Source organism: Symsagittifera roscoffensis, chromosome 4 (assembly GCF_963678635.1).
Source record: "Symsagittifera roscoffensis chromosome 4, txSymRosc1.1, whole genome shotgun sequence".
In the NCBI taxonomy this organism is placed as follows: Eukaryota; Metazoa; Xenacoelomorpha; order Acoela; family Convolutidae; genus Symsagittifera; species Symsagittifera roscoffensis.
Genome location: NC_087065.1, coordinates 3,025,276 through 3,042,598, shown reverse-complemented (window position 1 = coordinate 3,042,598; position 17,323 = coordinate 3,025,276). Strand labels below are relative to the sequence as shown.

Here is a 17,323-nt window from a genome sequence, read left to right as displayed (position 1 = left end):
AATTCTTCAAAGAAGGGGTGTTTCCACTTCTTGACATGACATTTGAGTTTCAGACGGAAGTGAAGCCGGTTTCTATGGGAATATCACAAATAACAATAATGTATGTTCAGCTATGAGTCGAATCTCTGAAGATCGGGAGGCAGTGTATTTTCAGTCTGAGCTTCCAATATGCGTAGAAACTTGAACAAACGTGACTTGTCCCTACGAACTTTTTTTGAGGAACTTTAAATTGAGCGGAACACAACCACCCTAGGCCATCTTAGTTTCTTCTCACTCAAAATTGATCGGAACAAAAACATTACGAATATTGGCGTTAAAATTTGTTCCGAATTTTGTGCTACTTATATGGATGCCGGCAATATGTTTAGAAATAACGTAGGTCGGTTGATCACAATTGCGAGAGTTGTGTTGTGTAATAGCACGACACTGACACTATTCTTTTTTACAAACTAAGTGGCAAATACTTCATCAAATGAACCGAAAAAACTTATTTGTTTCAAACAACAATACAATCAGTGAATTTCAATATAACCATTTGTTTACACTTGCGGCAGCTTAATGTATTATTACGAACCTTCTTTTTTTCATTTGTTAGGGAATTTCTTTGTAGCATTGGAAATTGCATAGCATCTGTTCTCTGCTTTATTTGTGGTGTTTTTGACTAGTGTTTAAGAGTAATGAACGTAGTGCTGTTTTTCAGGAAAAAGTCTTAAAATTGGTTCACGCTCAATTTTGATTTCTTGCGGTTTGACTTGTGATTTCTTTTTAAGTTCAGTGCATTTCTGTTGCTAAAAAGAAGGCAATTTCAACTATCGAACAGCAAACTTGTAAAGGTCGCGAAAAACGTTTACTGTGTCGTGCTCCATCGATCGATAATTGGCAATTTTGGCAATTCAATTGATGACATCTGACTAAAATTACAAGCCAGTATTTTTTGTTTGCTTGCGTTCAATGTCTCTTTTTCATTTGTCTGTTGGATATGTTAAATGGAAGGCAAAATCAACTATCGAACAGCAAATTGCAAAAATCACGAAAAACTTGATTGACTTCTATTTTCATGAATGTATGTCAATTTAGAAGCGTAATGAAAAAATTGACCTATTGATTCACTTTTCTCAAATTTGATTAACTAAGCGTTTTCAAAACAGTTAGTTTTACCAAACAGTCAATTTAGTTGTTTTCTTTTCCACGCAAAATCAAGTACCATAAATAACCATCGGAATGGGTCGAGTAATGTATCATATTAGAGGCCTTTTAGCCTTGATTCGAACGACATTAAAAATTGTTCAAAAAGCTGCCCCATTGTTGAGAAAAACCGATTTGAAATTTTAAAAGATTAATTAAGCGCAATAAAATTCTTCTAAATTTTAGAAGAAATTTTTTTTAATTAATCCATTATATATTTTAATGCGGGTTTCACTATCTCGCCATGTTTAAGCTTTTTCAACGTGTTATTTTTGCATGTTTAAAGAATTGTTTCACGTTCAAGCTATATCGTATATTGCAATGGTTAACGGTTTTTTCGATTTTACCTGTTTGAATCCAGTGTTTATTTCATCAATTTTGAAATTAGAAATCCAATAATGGGATGCTGTCAGTGTTTCCCCGGGTGTTGCGATTTTGGCCTCTATATATGAATAACCAAATCCGTTTAGGTTACGAGATATGGCAATTTTCGAAATTTTATAGAAAACTTAATTAAAACTTTCTGAAAGTTTGAAAATCGCAACCCTGTAGTTGGGGGCTGTCAGGGTAGTATCAGGGGTTGCGAATCTTGTTTCCAAATCTCACTTCTCAATTCTTGTAGTTTCCGAGATATGACGTTTTTTATGATCTTTTCAAAAGTATTAATTAAACGAACTTGATAAAAAAAACTTTGCAAAATTTGAAACTACCAACCCTGTAATTGGGTGCTGTCAGGGTACACTCAAAGGGTGTAGATCTTATTTTTGAAATATGCGGTTTTCTATGAGTTGTTGAAAATTCGAAGCACCGGAGGTGCGTTACACGCTAGTTATTTTTGATGACTACGAAGAACCGACACTTTTTGTGAGTTTGGTCGGAACGTTCTGTGATACTGGCCCAGCAGTCGGCTATCCTTGTTGAATATTGAATTCATTTAAATAGGCATTGGCATATAGTTTGAAATTTGGTCATGTTGATTGTTCAAATAGATTCATTGGCTCAAAAATATGCAATTTCACGAATAATATGTAAGAGCTCTTGATTATCTTTGATATAAAAATGTTTGAATGCGGAGGCAAAATTTGTTAATACGTATTATTTAATGTGTTGTTGATGGAACTGTAATTGAGTATAACTCTATCCGATGATCTGAAGTGTGATTTTCTTTTTTGTTGACAGGGGTGTTCATGTTAGTGGGTGGGGGCATAGTGGCCGGTGTGGTGCTCATCTTCATCGAGATGGCCTACAAGAGACACTATGGCAAACAGGAGAGGGAGGAGGTGGTAGCCAGGGCTGCATTCGACCGGTGGAGGACTGTGGTCAAAGTGAGTTTTTTTTTGTTATAACGGGCTTTTTAAATGTATATATTGTCAATGAATGAAGTAAAGACACTCATTTATGCCTTTTTTCCAGGCAAAGTCCTTGAATTTGGTCGCGCTCAACTCGAAATTTTCTGACAATTTTAATTCAATTTTATTTGCTGAAACAAACGCTATCCAATTACGAATCTGCAATTGGCACAAAAAAAATCCGTAAATAACAAACATGGATTTCGTTTTTAGAGTCAATGAACGTCGTGAGTACTCTTATATGGGTTTTGATGATTTTTTTGTTTTTTTTTGCAAAAAGTCCTAACATTTGTTCACTCAGAAGTTTGATTTTTCGCGGTTTGACTTTAATTTCTTTTTAAGTTCAATTCAGTTCCATTTTTTATGCAAGCGAAGCGTAGTGTTTTATTACAAATAATTTTTTCTCCAACCTAAGTCGCAAATAAAAGTGCTCATTTGGTAGCACTTTTGGTATATTATAATTTGATCATTTTGAAGTTTATTTAAGCATAGACGATTTAACAGCATTTGTTGCTGCTTCATTTATTATGAAGCAGCAACTTAGAAAATGTATGCGATTCGTTGTTTATTGCGACGCTCACGAAAATTTTTGCATTTTCCCCAGAAATTTCAATTTTTCTCAAAAACTACTGTAGTGATTTTCAAAGAAATGGGTACCGATGGAAAAATTGGCTGCTCTTTTATGTGCCTGTATATTTCGCTGGTCTCGTTTCATTTTACCCCATGTTCTACGGCCTTCGAAAGTTAGAGTAGAGGGATTTTTGACCTATTTGTTTTGATTTTTTTTTTCATTTTCTCAAATATTAAAAGGACAAATCTGAGTTGAAATTTTCAATAAAAAAAACAATTCATTGGGATCTTTCCTTCTCAAGCGGCTATTCCCTAAATTCGGTAGAAAAAAGTTATGGCCTCAAGCATACCCATTTTTTGACATTTTAATTCTCAAAAACTACCCTGCGAAAATTGAGATTAAGGGATTGACCGAACAAAAAATTATGCGACTCTTCTTTACGCAAGAGCCTATGCATTACAATTTGAAAAAAAAATTGGCATTAGAAAAGGTCCAATTTTTGAGATGTTGACTGTTTTTTTTTGGAAATTTTTTTTGAAAACTAACCCACTGAGGTTGATTCATGGTCCCAATTTTTTGCCTGCGTAATCTGTTACACCCTACTTATTTGTAGAAAAGCCGATATGGACTTCGAAAAAAATCCATTTTATGAAATTCTTACCATTTTTTTTAGAAGTTTCATCTTTTTTTCTCAAAAGTACTAGCTAAATCTCATAATAAGGGCTCAGTCTAAAAATTATGGCGTGGAAATCTTCCCTGCATAAGAGGTTATTCCCATGCTTTAAAAAAGAAAAAATAATGGATTTAGGAAAAGTCAAATTTTGAATTTTTGATGATTTTTTGGAATCTTTTTCACTTTTTTCGCAAACTACCCGGCCAAATTTGAGAGAAAGAATTTCCTTGAAAGAGATTGTAGTAGTTTTATTTTTTAAACAAGCGGCTAATTCCCTACTGAAGCAGAGAAATCACTAGGATTTTGCGTAAAGTCCATTTTTTTAAATTATAAAATTTACGCATTTTCGTATCAGTACAATGTGATTGAAATATTAAAACAGGCGAATCCAGCATTAGCTGAGCCACTAGGTTACTTCCAAGGAATCGCGGCGCAGATGCCTGGACGTGGCACTCCAAATCAACAAGTCTAATCCTTTTTGGGTCGAATTTTTGCTTCATACCATTGGCAATTTGATAGAAACTGTAGCTGCTTTATTGGTGGCTAGTGTTAGTAAAATTACAAGCGATCGTTAAGCAGATGTGAGAACGTTATACTCCTAATCTCAGGAATCTTTTGCCTTATTTCACTTTGTTTTGCGTGTTTAGAGCTCTTTTTTCCATTTTCCTCGCTTGTGTTGCGAAGCGCATCTTCGCTTCTGTGTAAAAGGCACGCAAACTCCACTATCGAACAGCAATTGTGTAAAAATCATTTAAAATGTGATCGACTTCTAGTTTCGAAAGTGGCTTTAAATGTTCAGATTTCCCAGCGGAATTAAAAGTTTAACGATTGGTCTAGTTTTCTCAAATTGGGTTAGTTTTATCAAGAAAAGGTTCAAACATTCGTGAAATTCAAAGAGCTTTAAGAGGATATATTTTCTTGTTTAAAATTCGCATTTTAAGTTTCAAAAAACAAGTCATTTTTCTTTCGGTTTCCTTGCGTTCATTTCTTTTTTCCAACTGTCAACTGACTGTTTTATTGAAAATGCAAAAAAAATCAATAATTGTTTTCAGCTTTATGAACACTTATGCAACTGTCTGTTGGCTTTTTTTATAATAGAACTGATGTCAGAAATGAATTTAACTTTAGTGAAGAATAGACATGAATTGTACCTTAATTATTACCCACTGCGACATCATTAGGCCCTGTCTTTTACATGGCAGGATCTTGGCACGAGTATGAAACAACCTGCAGGTGATTCATGTATGAAATCATATCAAGTCACGCCCTGATGATCATAGGCGTTGTTCACTTCAAGTGCACAAATTGCAGGAAGTGGGCTTGTAGCATTTTGGAACTAAATTGAGCATTAGCAAGTCACCGAAAAAAAAAATTTCATGCTATTTTGAAGTTTAAATAGGCATGGAAAGTATATAGAGAGAATTAAGAAAGCTTGTCAACAGTTCTCTTTAAACAAGTCATTAATATCATCAAAAGGAATAATTTTTTCCTACATGGTTTTGATCTTGTCACTTTATCTTGTAAAAAAAAGTGTCAATCATTAGTTGTTCTTGAAATTCAAAAAGGCTTAAGGGTATCTAACTTTTTTCGTTGATTTTTTTAAAAAACAAAGCATTTATTTTGTTTACTTGCGTTTATTGACTCTTTTCCAGCTGTCTGTTGCCTGTATTCAATTTTCATGGAGGTATGAGAGTGTCAATCTACCGGACTAAATTATGCGCTTTTAAGCTTTCATCTATGATGCTGAACGTGTAAGTTTGACAGATTTGAGCGCGGCGAATTCATCTGTATTACGAAGCGTTCGAATAATACATCGACAATAAATTGTGTCTCAATTTATTGGTCAAAAAACTTCCTTGATGTAATCAAATTATATTATATTAGATTTACGGGCGTACACAACCTAAAGCGTTTGTGTTGTGGTTACATTTAAATTTTTAAACAAACCACCAAAAGAAACTTTTAAGCGCTTGATACGATAAACCTAATGTATGTCGTATCTATATGAACAAAACATACAAAATATCTCCATCTGATTAACTCAACTGATCAAAACTTTGACACAAATAACGATAATTTAAGTTTTAACCACTAGAGTTATCAAACTAAATGATTTATTCCAATATAATTTCAAAAATGTTTTTGGAAATCTTAAACAAATGCATAAATTATAACCACTGAATCTTTTTACATTACGAAAGCTGAAAACTGAGCATAAATAAACTTTTTTTATAACTTGGTGAACCTAATTTCTTATCCGAATTCAAACTACAAATTTTTTGTGACCGTAGTGAAATTGGATCTCCATGGTGTTTTTCTTGCGCTCAGAATATATTTTTGTGAAAACTTCATAGTAGGTTATTTTGCAAGATCTGGCAATAATGCTTCAAGATTCTTCCAAGAATTCTTCCAAGATATTCTCATTCTTGCAGGAGCTGACAAGATAACCCTCATTTGCAAGAATCAGAGATAACATTGTTTGATCGACTAGGGCGTCGTGTTCGTTTTTTTTGCCTATGTTAGCGAAGTTAAAGATCGTTGTATTCGAAATTGATATCTCCTCCTTTTTAGAACAAGAGCAGCCGAGGAAATGGCGATGGTGGAGTATCATACGTGCCCTCAACTTACCCATTTGGATCCAGCAAACCATCCGAGTCCAAACTGAACCAGTTATTCGGATCTGGCAACAACACAAACAACTCTAGTTACATACCCATGCACTCCATGGTGTCCGCCGCCTCCCAACAACCCCAGCAGGAGTTGACCTCTCCCAATGACCTCTCAATAGGGTCACCCAGAAATGGAAAAGGGTCACCGAGGTTCGCCGATGTCAATGGACCAACGGTACTTTATCCAGGTTCGCAGTCGAGTCACGCGACGCTGATGCGCAATGTGAACCACCAAAAGAATAGCCCAAATCAAGCTACTAAAGAATTATCTTCTTCGCCTAATATTCACCAGAAAGCTCAACCAAATCAGTCACAGAGACTAAGTCCAAATGTGGGAGACATAAGCACGACAGTGTCGAACTCGGGAATAACCAGTCCGACCACTTTTTACCCCACTGGGAACTCTGAAAAGGAACCCCTGCCTCAAGTTTCGACATTCGGCAAGTCACGTCCGAAACAGCCTCCTACTTTTAATAGCCAATCACAACACCCAAAGCTGTTACAGTCTAACTCGAACACTATTGGAAGTAGCAACAACAGCAGCAATACGCCTAACGAGTCATCTTCGAAGAATTCGGTCACGCTTGACTTGAAATTATTCGACCACGATTTTGTGCGAGAGAAATCTTCGGCTGGTAGAATATCGGCTAAGAGTTCAAGAGGCGACCTCCATTTAACTTAATGAACTGATTCTCTAATATTTTCCATCACAACTCTTTACGTTTGAGCCTATTTTTAATTTAACAGAATTTTTAGAGTGAATAATGATTTACAAATCTTAATTATTAAATTGTAAATTAGTTTAAACGAGAAATATGTGAATTAACGCCTTTAATTATCTTAGTTTTTAGCTGCTTTCTAAAGTTTGAGATAAAGCTAGGTTGAGCTGCGATGAAACATTTTTTTACAAGAGTATCGGGCAGAATTAACATAAACCCTGATACAGGTGGTCGAATTATGTATCGACCGTTTGGGTCGAACGATGTCGTCTATCGACACTATGATCAACCGATGTCTGCTGTCAACCTTAAATTATTTATGGAAATTTCTCAGCGATGCGTGTCGGGTCAGTGTATTGTATCGCAAGTGGTGCCAAGCTTCGCTTCGCCTCTGTTTTTGAAACTCACTTAAGATTCAATGGAAGACAAATGGCCAGGAAAAACGCGCAGGTTTTTGTTTTCGAAAAAATAATTTAGTTTTTAAAATACTCAAGGTAAAAAAAATGATGAATAATCCAGGTTTTCCAAGATCAGGGCGTTTTTTAAATCAAAAAGATGATAATTTTTATATTTATTTAAACTAAAAGGTGATCAATTTCAAGAATTTTTTCAGAGTAATTAACATAAAGAGTAATTTTATAAAGGTCTTGGTGATTTTTTTTTATTTCAGTGAAATTTTTAATTTTTTTTAGTTCACGCTCATTTTTGATTTCTCGCGGTTTGACTTGTGATTTGCTGTTAAGTTCAGCGCATTTACATGGTTAAAATTTTTTTTTCTAAGATCAGCACATTTCCATTAATTAGCGCATTTCCATGATCCAGGTTTCCAAAATCAGGATGTTTTAATCAAAAAGGTGATAATTTTATATAAATCTTCAACCTGTAAGGTAATCAAACTTTGGCATTTATTAAGAGTAATGAACGTAATGAGTACTTTTATACAGGTCTTGGTGATTTTTTCATTTCAGTGTAATTTTTTTTCTTAAAATTTTTTAAATATTTTTCTTTAGTTCACGCTCAATTTTGATTTTTCGTGGTTTGACTTGTGATTTTTTAACATCAGCGCATTTTCATTGTTAAAATGATGGCAAACTTTAGAACTGTTAAGGTCACGGCAATTTTTTTTTCATTTATGGACGCTTAGAAAGTTTGTGCTTTGCATTTAGAATTCTTGGAAAATGAAGTCGATTTTTGAAACTGATCTAAAATCTTTTTTGCTCCAATTCAACTTTCTCGTTACACTTTCTCATTGTCTAAACGTAGATTTTTCTAGGAAACGTTTTTTAAAGGATAATTTTATACTATAACTTCGTATACAAATTTTGAAATTCAGGTTTCAAATGAAAAACATTTTGAAGAAGTTCCCTTTGCCGCGTCAAATGATTTCTCGAGAAAACCGAATCTGCGTATAATTTCGTATAATTTGATTATTTTGCATTGCTAATTTGAATAATGATAATTGCGCAGAACTCCGTTTAATTTTTAATTGATTGTTTAACGAGTAAATAAATTGAATTTTTAAGGCTTGTTTTTTAAGTCTGCAAGTTAGCTCACTTGCCGTTTGATAATTTGTTAGTATTTTATTTAATCTTTCATTGTAATTTTAAGTTTCAAATTGAATTGGAGCAAAAAAAAAAGATTTCAGATCAATTTCAAAAATTGATTTTACTTCGAGTAGAATCATAATCTTTAAATGTTTTTTTTTAAATTTTGCCCTGGGGAAACTATGCCCAAAACTGGCAATAATAAAAGTGTAAATCTAATAAACATGATTGTTTTATCTTGGAATCATACCTAAATTTTAGTTTACCAGTACTTTTAATTTGTACAATTTCGTCATTTTTCAGTGTACTGGTGAAGAATGTCGAAAACATTTAACTGATCATTGATGTTATCGCTGAGATCATAAACTCTGGTTGTCTCATTTGACTAGTTGAAATTTATTTTTATCCTTGCGAGCAGCCAGCGTGTTGCAACCTACTTTTTACCTAAATAACTTTGTTCAAAGGATGACTCAAATTGGCGGTCATTTCCAATTCTTTAGTTTTGCCAACTCACAGAAAAACTTTTTAGCGGCATCATTTTTAGTCGTTTGATTATCAAAAAAGGTTGCTGTCTAGATGTATTGAGAAGAGACATTATTTTGAATATTTTATGGGTTTTTTTAAACTTTTTTTTATATTTTTTTTGGCTCAACATATCGGCGCAGGTTATGTCAGCTTTGTTACCGCATTTTACGTTTTGTTTCGACGGTCAATTAAAATAAGTTGCCTTAATTGGCGTGTTTTTAGGAACGATTTCTTAAAGAAAATCAGCACAAATTATTACGCTAGCGAGCAGCTAGTTATTTAGTACGAACCTTCTTTTTTTTCTAAATTAACTCGCAAACAAAGTGTTATTTAAAAACACTTGTATGCTTTTTTGCTATAATCACGATCTGTAGCGTTGGAAATTTCGTAGCATCTGTTCTCAGCTTTATTTATGGCTAGTGTTTGTGATGGAATAATCGTCCGTGGCTGATTAGTTAGTGCGTGAAACGCATAACTTCTAGATTTCAGTAGATCGTAGGTTCGAGTCCGGGACGTCACCGAATTCTGACTAATCTGAATCTTCTTTTACTTTTTGATATTGCACTTTTCAGATCTTTAGGGCTGCTTTTTGCCGTTTTCTTGCTAGTTTTTGCTAAGTGTAGCTTCGCCTCTATGTAAAAATTTTGTTAGATCATTTTTTTTCTGCGTTTTGTCTTATTTTCTGTCAGTTAGTTTGCCATGCTACTTTTGTGTTGTACCACTTTTGTTATGGCAAGTAGTGTGAAACTAAAACTCTTTTTCCAAGGCATGTTTGCTTTAGTTGGTGTTTTTTTTTAAATGCCGGAGTAATTATTATTGTTTACGCTTGCGATTAGCAAGCTGTGTTAGATCGGAATATAAACTTTTTTCGGGTTGACAGCATGTTTAACAGAATCACTTGGTAAACTGTTTCAAAATGAGTTCAAATTTCTAAGCGTATCTGTTTATTCTGGAGGTAACGAATACGCTTGGGACAGCAAAGGTCCTCGGTGGGAATCTGAGCAGTACCTGTTTTTTTTTTTCAAACGGGAAATATTCCATTTTGGAAAAAAAATTGTCGGCTTATGATTTGTCGGCTTAGTTATCAAATTTTAGCATTTTTCGCGGCATGCAGTGTTCATTGTTCTAAAGTTTTGTTTTTTCATTTACTCCTGCAATTTGTAATTCTACTAACCTTGACTTCGTATAATTTCTTTTTTTTAAGTTTGATTATAATTGATACGGCCTAATTGATTATGGCTCGTTTTTTATCGGCTTACTAGCCTAAGTTTGTGGAGTTTGGGAGAACAATCTTTTGCCTGCTTCCCTCCGGATTGCACAAAACGTTAAAAATCTCTGAATAGAATTTATAGTTTAAAGTTTTTCAAGACAACATTTTTTTAACCGCTCTATAAATGTTTTTGTCTTTTCAATAAAAGGTATCGAATTCGTTTCTGGAAGTTTTTCCTCAATTAAAACATCAGTTCAGACAACATTTTGAAGTTTTTTAGACTTTCGTTTTCTTTGGACTTGGTTTCTCTCATTTCCTTTCCTGTCTGCTAGCTTGCAATGCTACTTTGTGTCATCGCTTCACCTCTGTGTCTTTAATCTTAAATCCTACATTTTTCAGGCTCCCTCCCAACCGGCTTAAGTGTAGCGCCGTCTCCTTTGCACCCTAAGTGACTTGGCCTGACTTTGTTTTTTTTTGAGTTTTTATGCAATTGAAAAAAAAAATTCGTTTAAAATGTATTGGACTTTTATTTGTCTGCTAAAGCTTTGTCAGCTAAGTTGCCACATCACAGAGTTTGTTTGTAACTTAAGCAACATTCATTGCAAGTTTAAGTTAATTAAAGTTTCAGGTGGGACTTGAGGCCTAAAAGATTTTTTGTATAATTACTTTTTTTTCATCAACTTGTGTCTACGCAAAGTTTATTGTCGTCTATTTTAAAGTCTTTGTAAGTTTTCTTCCGTTGCTAATTTAGTGTTCAAGTTTCTGAGGTTTTTGTCTCAAATGAATTTAACGAGATATATTGAGAAAAGTAAAATTTTGACAGACCTATTTTTTTTTTATTTTTTCGTAATTTTAAAACTTTTTTCGACTTATGTTTTTTTACCGCAAGTGGCGCGAATCTCCGCTTCGCCTCTGTGTGATGAATTGAGAGTTAAGTCACGTTTTCTTTTACCATATTTGCTCCTTTTGTCAAATATTTGTCCGTTTTTCTTAAATATTGGCCTAGTTTGGCCTAGCATTGCTCATAATATGCTGGTTTGATGTTCATTTTTGATGTTTTTTAATGTTTTTTTTTGCTGATTTCCATTTTAAACTTTAGTCAGCTCAAAACTGTCTTCAGGTAAAAATGTATAGCTTGACTTCTATTTGAATTAATATTTTTCTAACCATATACAGTTTCTAGGCTTCCGCCGTGAATTTATTGGAGCATAAAAAATTGTGACGAAAGAAAGTTCAAATTATTGGCGGCTCCGTTTTCTAATTACAATATGAGTTTCTACCTATAATATGACGAAAACACGGGAAATTTGAACACAATGTGTGTTTTACAATAAGTATTCATTATAGTCTCTTTTAAGCTCAGTAAATAGAACGTGTTTCTTGTATTACTTGTTTTGTTCACTGAACCATCACCAAAATGGTGTAAAAACCATCCAACTATTTACTTATTAATCGTTGTTAATTCAAAATGTCTTCTAAAGTATTCGCTGGATCTGCGATCAAACAAAATGCTGGAAAAATCAGCAATATTAATGACTGGAGTCCTACAACCAAACAGCGACGATGGCTGTTAATCGCCGGGTCAAGCCACCCGCCCGAAAAAGTTCACATCTCTATGGGTCGAAAACGAGAAGCGAAGGGAGAAAAAAGTGGGAAATATTTACAGGGTATTAGTTTGGATTTGTTCAACATAGAAAGATCGGTTGGTCACACATTGAAGAACAAAATTCAAAACCTCGAAATTACCAAAGCGGAGGTCGCCAATCACATCACGAGTTTTTTCCAGTTTTGTCTGGAAAATGATTTTAAGCCGATGCTCTACTATTCGGGTCACGGGGAAATGCCTACAGGTAACTGGTGTTTTACCGACGGAACTATCGGAGTTGATGAAATTTTGGAGATGGTTCCCGAGGGCATGGCTTATCCGACAATTTGCAGTGACGCATGTTACAGCGGAACTTGGGCTGATTTTTGTATCCGGAAAGGCATCGATGGTTTCGAGTGTCTGTCGGCATGCAAGCCAGATCAGTCGGCGTTTGATAATAGAGGTTAGATGCCTATCTCATAGATTCAAGCTCATGGATTCTTTTTTTTGGCATCGTTTTGGGTAACATTTGGCTCGTTTTTTGTAACAAACCATCCCCCCTCGGTATTATTTTAGATCAACGTGTCTAAGATTACTAAACTTCAAACAGCTTTTAACGTGACAGTCGATTCTTCAACCCCGGTAATGTTTTGGATCAGCACCAGTCTAAAAGTACTTGAGTTCAACTAGTTTAAAAAGTCTCAGTCCATTTTGTTCCAGATAACGGGGGCGAACTGACCCTTTACATGACAGGAAATGAGAAGAAATTGACTAAAGGAAGACCCGTAACGGAACCCCTTTTCAGCCGAGGCTCCCAGCCAGACTACCCAACCGTCCGAATATTTGGAAAGGTTCACTACGCCGAATTCATCAAATACCACACTTACGATTACAGAAATATTCTCATTTCCCAGAGCATTCGCGACGGATATCTAGCTGCTGTTTTTGCTTCAGACCAGAAGTACAATTCCTCCGAAAAACTTTACTGGGAAAGCGCCGGCTATGCTGACTTTTTTCAAGTATATAAATCAGACGTTCATTGCAGAAAATTTATTTACTCTTTGAAAGCCGATGAATCAACCAAAAGATTCTACGCGTATTCAATTGAAGGCTTCGGCGACAGCCAAGTTGTCTTGAAAATTGACGATCCCGATGACATTACGTGGAGAAACATGGCAATTACCTCGTGCACAGCCTGTAAATCTAAGTTTTACTTCGTTCTTTCAAGCGGAGTTCCCGAGTTTGAAAACCGAGAACAAGTCGTGTTGATGAATCCGACATTTTCTCAGTCGGATAATTTGAGTGAGAAGGTTGCGGATTATTATAGCAAGGGATTTGTTATAACTTCGATGTGTTATAACAAGGGAAAGAAAAAATTCTTGGTCGTCATGACTAAAACATCGGAAAGCCAGGAAAGTTCACTGGAGCAGAGTATTTCGATGAGCCAATAACAGTCAATTATTAAGAATTACGGGAGATCAGATTTTTTTGATGTTCTTTCAGACTGCTTTTAAATTGTTGACATTTTTGTAGTTAGCAAGAAGAGTTCTTACAAGTTTTTTGGAAGCACTTTTTTAGACCAAATTTCAAGCATTTTTAACCCCAGACGTATTTTTTGAGAAATGAACTTAATATATAGGAGAATTGCGTTTTTGGCATGCGCTCTGTTTTCAGCGTGCGATGATGCCGTAAATTGACTTCATTTGGTTCAAAACTACGTTTCGGTGGTGACGCGACTAGAACAAATTTGTAAAAGTTTTTTTTTAGTTTCAAAAAAATAACGTAGAAATACTTTGCTTGATTGGAAACAAACAGGTTTACAAATGGTTCACAAACGACTTTGAGCGAGTGGAATGGATTCAAGATTGGAGTCAGAAGGGATACATTTGTTCACTCTTCTTCCAAGACCACTCGGCCGATTCGCAGGACAGGTACCTGGTTGCCATGACAACCAAAGAGGATACGAAGAGCCCTGCCACTTGTTTCGCTGCTCTGTACAATCAGTGAAGTCGACCGTGAAAACTGAATAAACATCAACTTCCTAAGACTGAAGTTGAAAGTTGTTTTGCTAAATTAATTTTTTTATTTGCTCTTAACATCATTATTGCATTTTAGATCTCAGGTTTCGAGAAAGTTCTATGTTTTTTTTTCAATTATTGTTCGAACTTTCCCTGAAGGGGATGTTAAGGAATTATGGCAATCAAGAAAAGGGGTGTTGGTTATGTAGATTGAGTTGTCGAGTTTTTGACCGCGATCAGCATAATTGAATACAGCAAAATTCGAACTATAAATAGAACACTCTAGTGCTAATTTACTGCGTATATTTATAGGGGTGGCAATACCATAAGCGATTGTTAAACAGATTCAAGTTGGGTCGCATAGAGATATATTATCTATATATTATTTTGCATTATACACCCTTATTACACTTGTGCGCTTGCGAGCGTAGTGTATTATTACGAACCTTTCAAACTCTCAAAAAAAGTTTTCATTTAAATTGTCAAGATTGCACGTGCGGTTTGCTTCGAAAAGAAAAATGGATCTAGAAAATGGATCTAAAAAAAATTGCTTTTTTGCGTCACAATACTATATCACATCAAACCAATCTGACCAGTGAAACTTTACGCGTGGGGGCTTGAAAAAACTTTACCCAGTAGTGGATTTTTGGACTGGTTTGGAGGAAACCTTTTGAAAGAACAATCCAACAGATCCCTATTGGTGGACACTTGGGCTGGATTGAAGGCATCCAGCCCAAGTGAGATTGATATAATTGTTCCCCCAAGCTTTTTCTGAGGAAACGCCAAAAATGAAACGGAAAACGTTTAATAAACAGAATATAAGTGATGTATTTCTAGAAGATCCCGAATATACAAGTAAACTTTGCGGAACTGAATGCAAATTTAATTACCATTCGTGTGACATTTGGGAAACCTGGTTTCACAAAAACTGCAACAAAGTGCCCAAGGAAGTTCTGCAAAGTTTAGATAAAGTAAAAGGATCTTTCTGGAAATGCGAGGGGTGCCTAGACTTAAAAATAAAAAATGATAAACTGAAACAATCTTTTGAAAAAAAAAACACATACGAAATCCAAAACGCAAGTTTAGCGATCCAAAACAATCTAGCCGGTGTAAGTTTTTCAATATAACAGAATAACGACCAAATATTGACAATTCAGAAAGAAACTGCAGAAATAAAAAACCGTGCTTCTTTAAAGCAGTCCAGTCGAACAAGTAACGATTTTTCGTCAATTGAGATAGATACCATTGTTTTGCGCGAACATATATCAAAACAGAGCAGTTAATCTGCATCAATTAATAATGCTCCCACCCCAAACCAAGCTAAAACAGACTCTGGTCTTATGGGAAAAAAGTAGTGATATATGGATTAGCAGAAATTATACAGGACAATAAAGTTGTACAATTTGAAAGGGACAGAAATAGTTTGCTGCAAATGTTCAGAGATAGGGTGGAATTTAAAGAAATTACTGTGAGCGACTCTCTTAGAATTGGTAAAGAACAACCATACATATCAAGACCTCTTGTTTTTTACATTCCATATCCTTGACATCAAAAATTTATTTTTCTGTCATTGAGAAAGCTAAAGAATTCGAATATGTATATCAAAAATTTCATAAATTAAAGGCACTATCAGAACGAAAAAAATCTGAAATATAGATACGTTCTTATATTTCAGATTTTTGTATTTGATGCAAAAAGAAAAATCAGATATAAAATAAAGCTGGAAGCCTTGTTTTTGGCTTTTCCCAAGTTGACTGTAACAAAAAAATTTAATCTGATTGTGGTCAACTCTTGGTAAAGAAACACTTCCTCTTGACTACTAAATAACATATAATTTTTGCAACTTAATTGCAGACCAAATTTAAAAATTGAACGGAAAATCAAGCTGGAAAACTTATTGCGAATCCATCAACCTGACATTGTTGCCCCAAGTGGAACATGGTTCGATAAATATGTTGCAAAAACTGCAGTCTTCTGCATAGCTGTATATGTAGTAATTGACCGTTCTTATAAGAAAATTGGACCTCATGGAGGAGTCATAATTGCGGTTAAAACGTCATCTAAGTTTTAGAACATCTAAAATGGTAGAACATCTAGAATTTGAAATTAATTAAAACGGAACAGTTAAATCTAAACCGCTACTGTATCCGTAAAGCAGATTCCGAACCATTGCTTTTGTTTTTCTTAAACAACAGACTTCATTGCTCGAATGATGCATATAGAATGTTTGAAACGTTATATGGGTTGTATTGTCAAATAGTTAACAAATACATTCCTAAAAAGTCCATTCATCGCTCTAAAGTCTCCCATTGGATGTCATCACACTCAAAAAATGCTAAAAACTGTCTTCAGACCGCAAGGAAACAATTATTCTGACGAGAAAGTTAAGCGCTACACGCAAGAATTGAATGATTCTTTAGAACTAGACAAAGCCGTTTACTTTAGTCGAAGAAAGACTTCGATTTAAAAATGACTTACAAATTTCTCAGATCGATAAGGCAACAGTACCACAGAAAAAATCATACAAAAATACCAGTTTAAGCTCTGATTCTGCAGTTTGTGAGGCTGTTAACGAGTTTTTTTTGCATCTGTGTACAAAATACTACAAACCATTGAATGTTCCAAGCGAAAGTATTTTTCCAGGAATATGCTTATCAGATATTTTCATTTCGCAATGCAAAATTCTTCACGAATTGAGTAAATGCAAATCAGGAAGAAATTCAGTTGATGGTATAACTCTTAACATATAAATTTTTTTTACAATTTTGTTTGAATGATATGGTTGAACTATTTAATTGCATAGTCAGTAATGAACAGTTTCTAGGTATCTGGAAAATAGCACACATTAATCCTTTACACAAAAAATTTTCACGTATGAACGTTGAAAAATACAGGTCCATTTCAAAGCTTACTGCGCTCGCCCTATTAGTTGAACGGGTTTTATACAACAAGATAAAAAGGTTCATTCAAAGAACGTTGTGTAAAAACCAACATGGCTTTAAAAAACACCATTTGACTGTGACAAACATTCTATTGTACTGTGATTTTGTACAGAAGAAATTAGAACAAGGAGAATTATCTCTTACGCTATTTTTAGTTTTTGCAAAAGCTTTCGACTCTATTAGCCAGAACATCAATTTATGCAAGCTTGCCAAAAAAGGCTTTGACCACAAGTTTCTTCACCTTTTGCATCTTATCTCACATACAGAAAACATAGTTTTTCTTTGTAGTACATTGTCTCATTCCGCATTAAAACAATTGGTGGTCTACAGGGA

At 34.6% G+C, this 17,323-nt stretch overlaps 3 protein-coding genes across 5 annotated transcripts in view; all 3 read left to right on the top strand.

Moving 5' to 3' along the window:
* Positions 1–7,286, top strand: part of LOC134843606 (glutamate receptor ionotropic, NMDA 1-like) — a 54,871-nt gene extending 47,585 nt beyond the window's left edge. For all 3 annotated transcript variants that reach the window (XM_063859760.1, XM_063859761.1, XM_063859759.1), the window contains exons 16-17: positions 2,365–2,510; positions 6,350–7,286. In XM_063859760.1, the coding sequence (XP_063715830.1) occupies positions 2,365–2,510; positions 6,350–7,129 (926 nt within the window). In that variant the 3' untranslated portion in view covers positions 7,130–7,286. The remainder of the gene's footprint in view (positions 1–2,364; positions 2,511–6,349) is intronic.
* LOC134843608 (TBC1 domain family member 30-like) overlaps positions 1–17,323 on the top strand; it is a 551,730-nt gene that overhangs the window by 112,210 nt on the left and 422,197 nt on the right. The window lies entirely within an intron of this gene.
* On the top strand, positions 11,810–13,481 carry LOC134843881 (uncharacterized). Its single transcript, XM_063860203.1, has 2 exons — positions 11,810–12,493; positions 12,751–13,481. Exons 1-2 carry the CDS (start codon positions 11,914–11,916, stop codon positions 13,479–13,481), a joined length of 1,311 nt encoding a protein of 436 aa, XP_063716273.1. The 5' UTR covers positions 11,810–11,913.

Coding starts and splice junctions, on each gene's coding strand:
- LOC134843881 (XM_063860203.1), top strand. CDS start 11,914: ATGTCTTCTAAAGTATTCGCTGGATCTGCGATCAAACAAAATGCTGGA. Junction 12,494..12,750: donor GTCGGCGTTTGATAATAGAG/GTTAGATGCCTA, acceptor ATTTTGTTCCAG/ATAACGGGGGCGAACTGACC.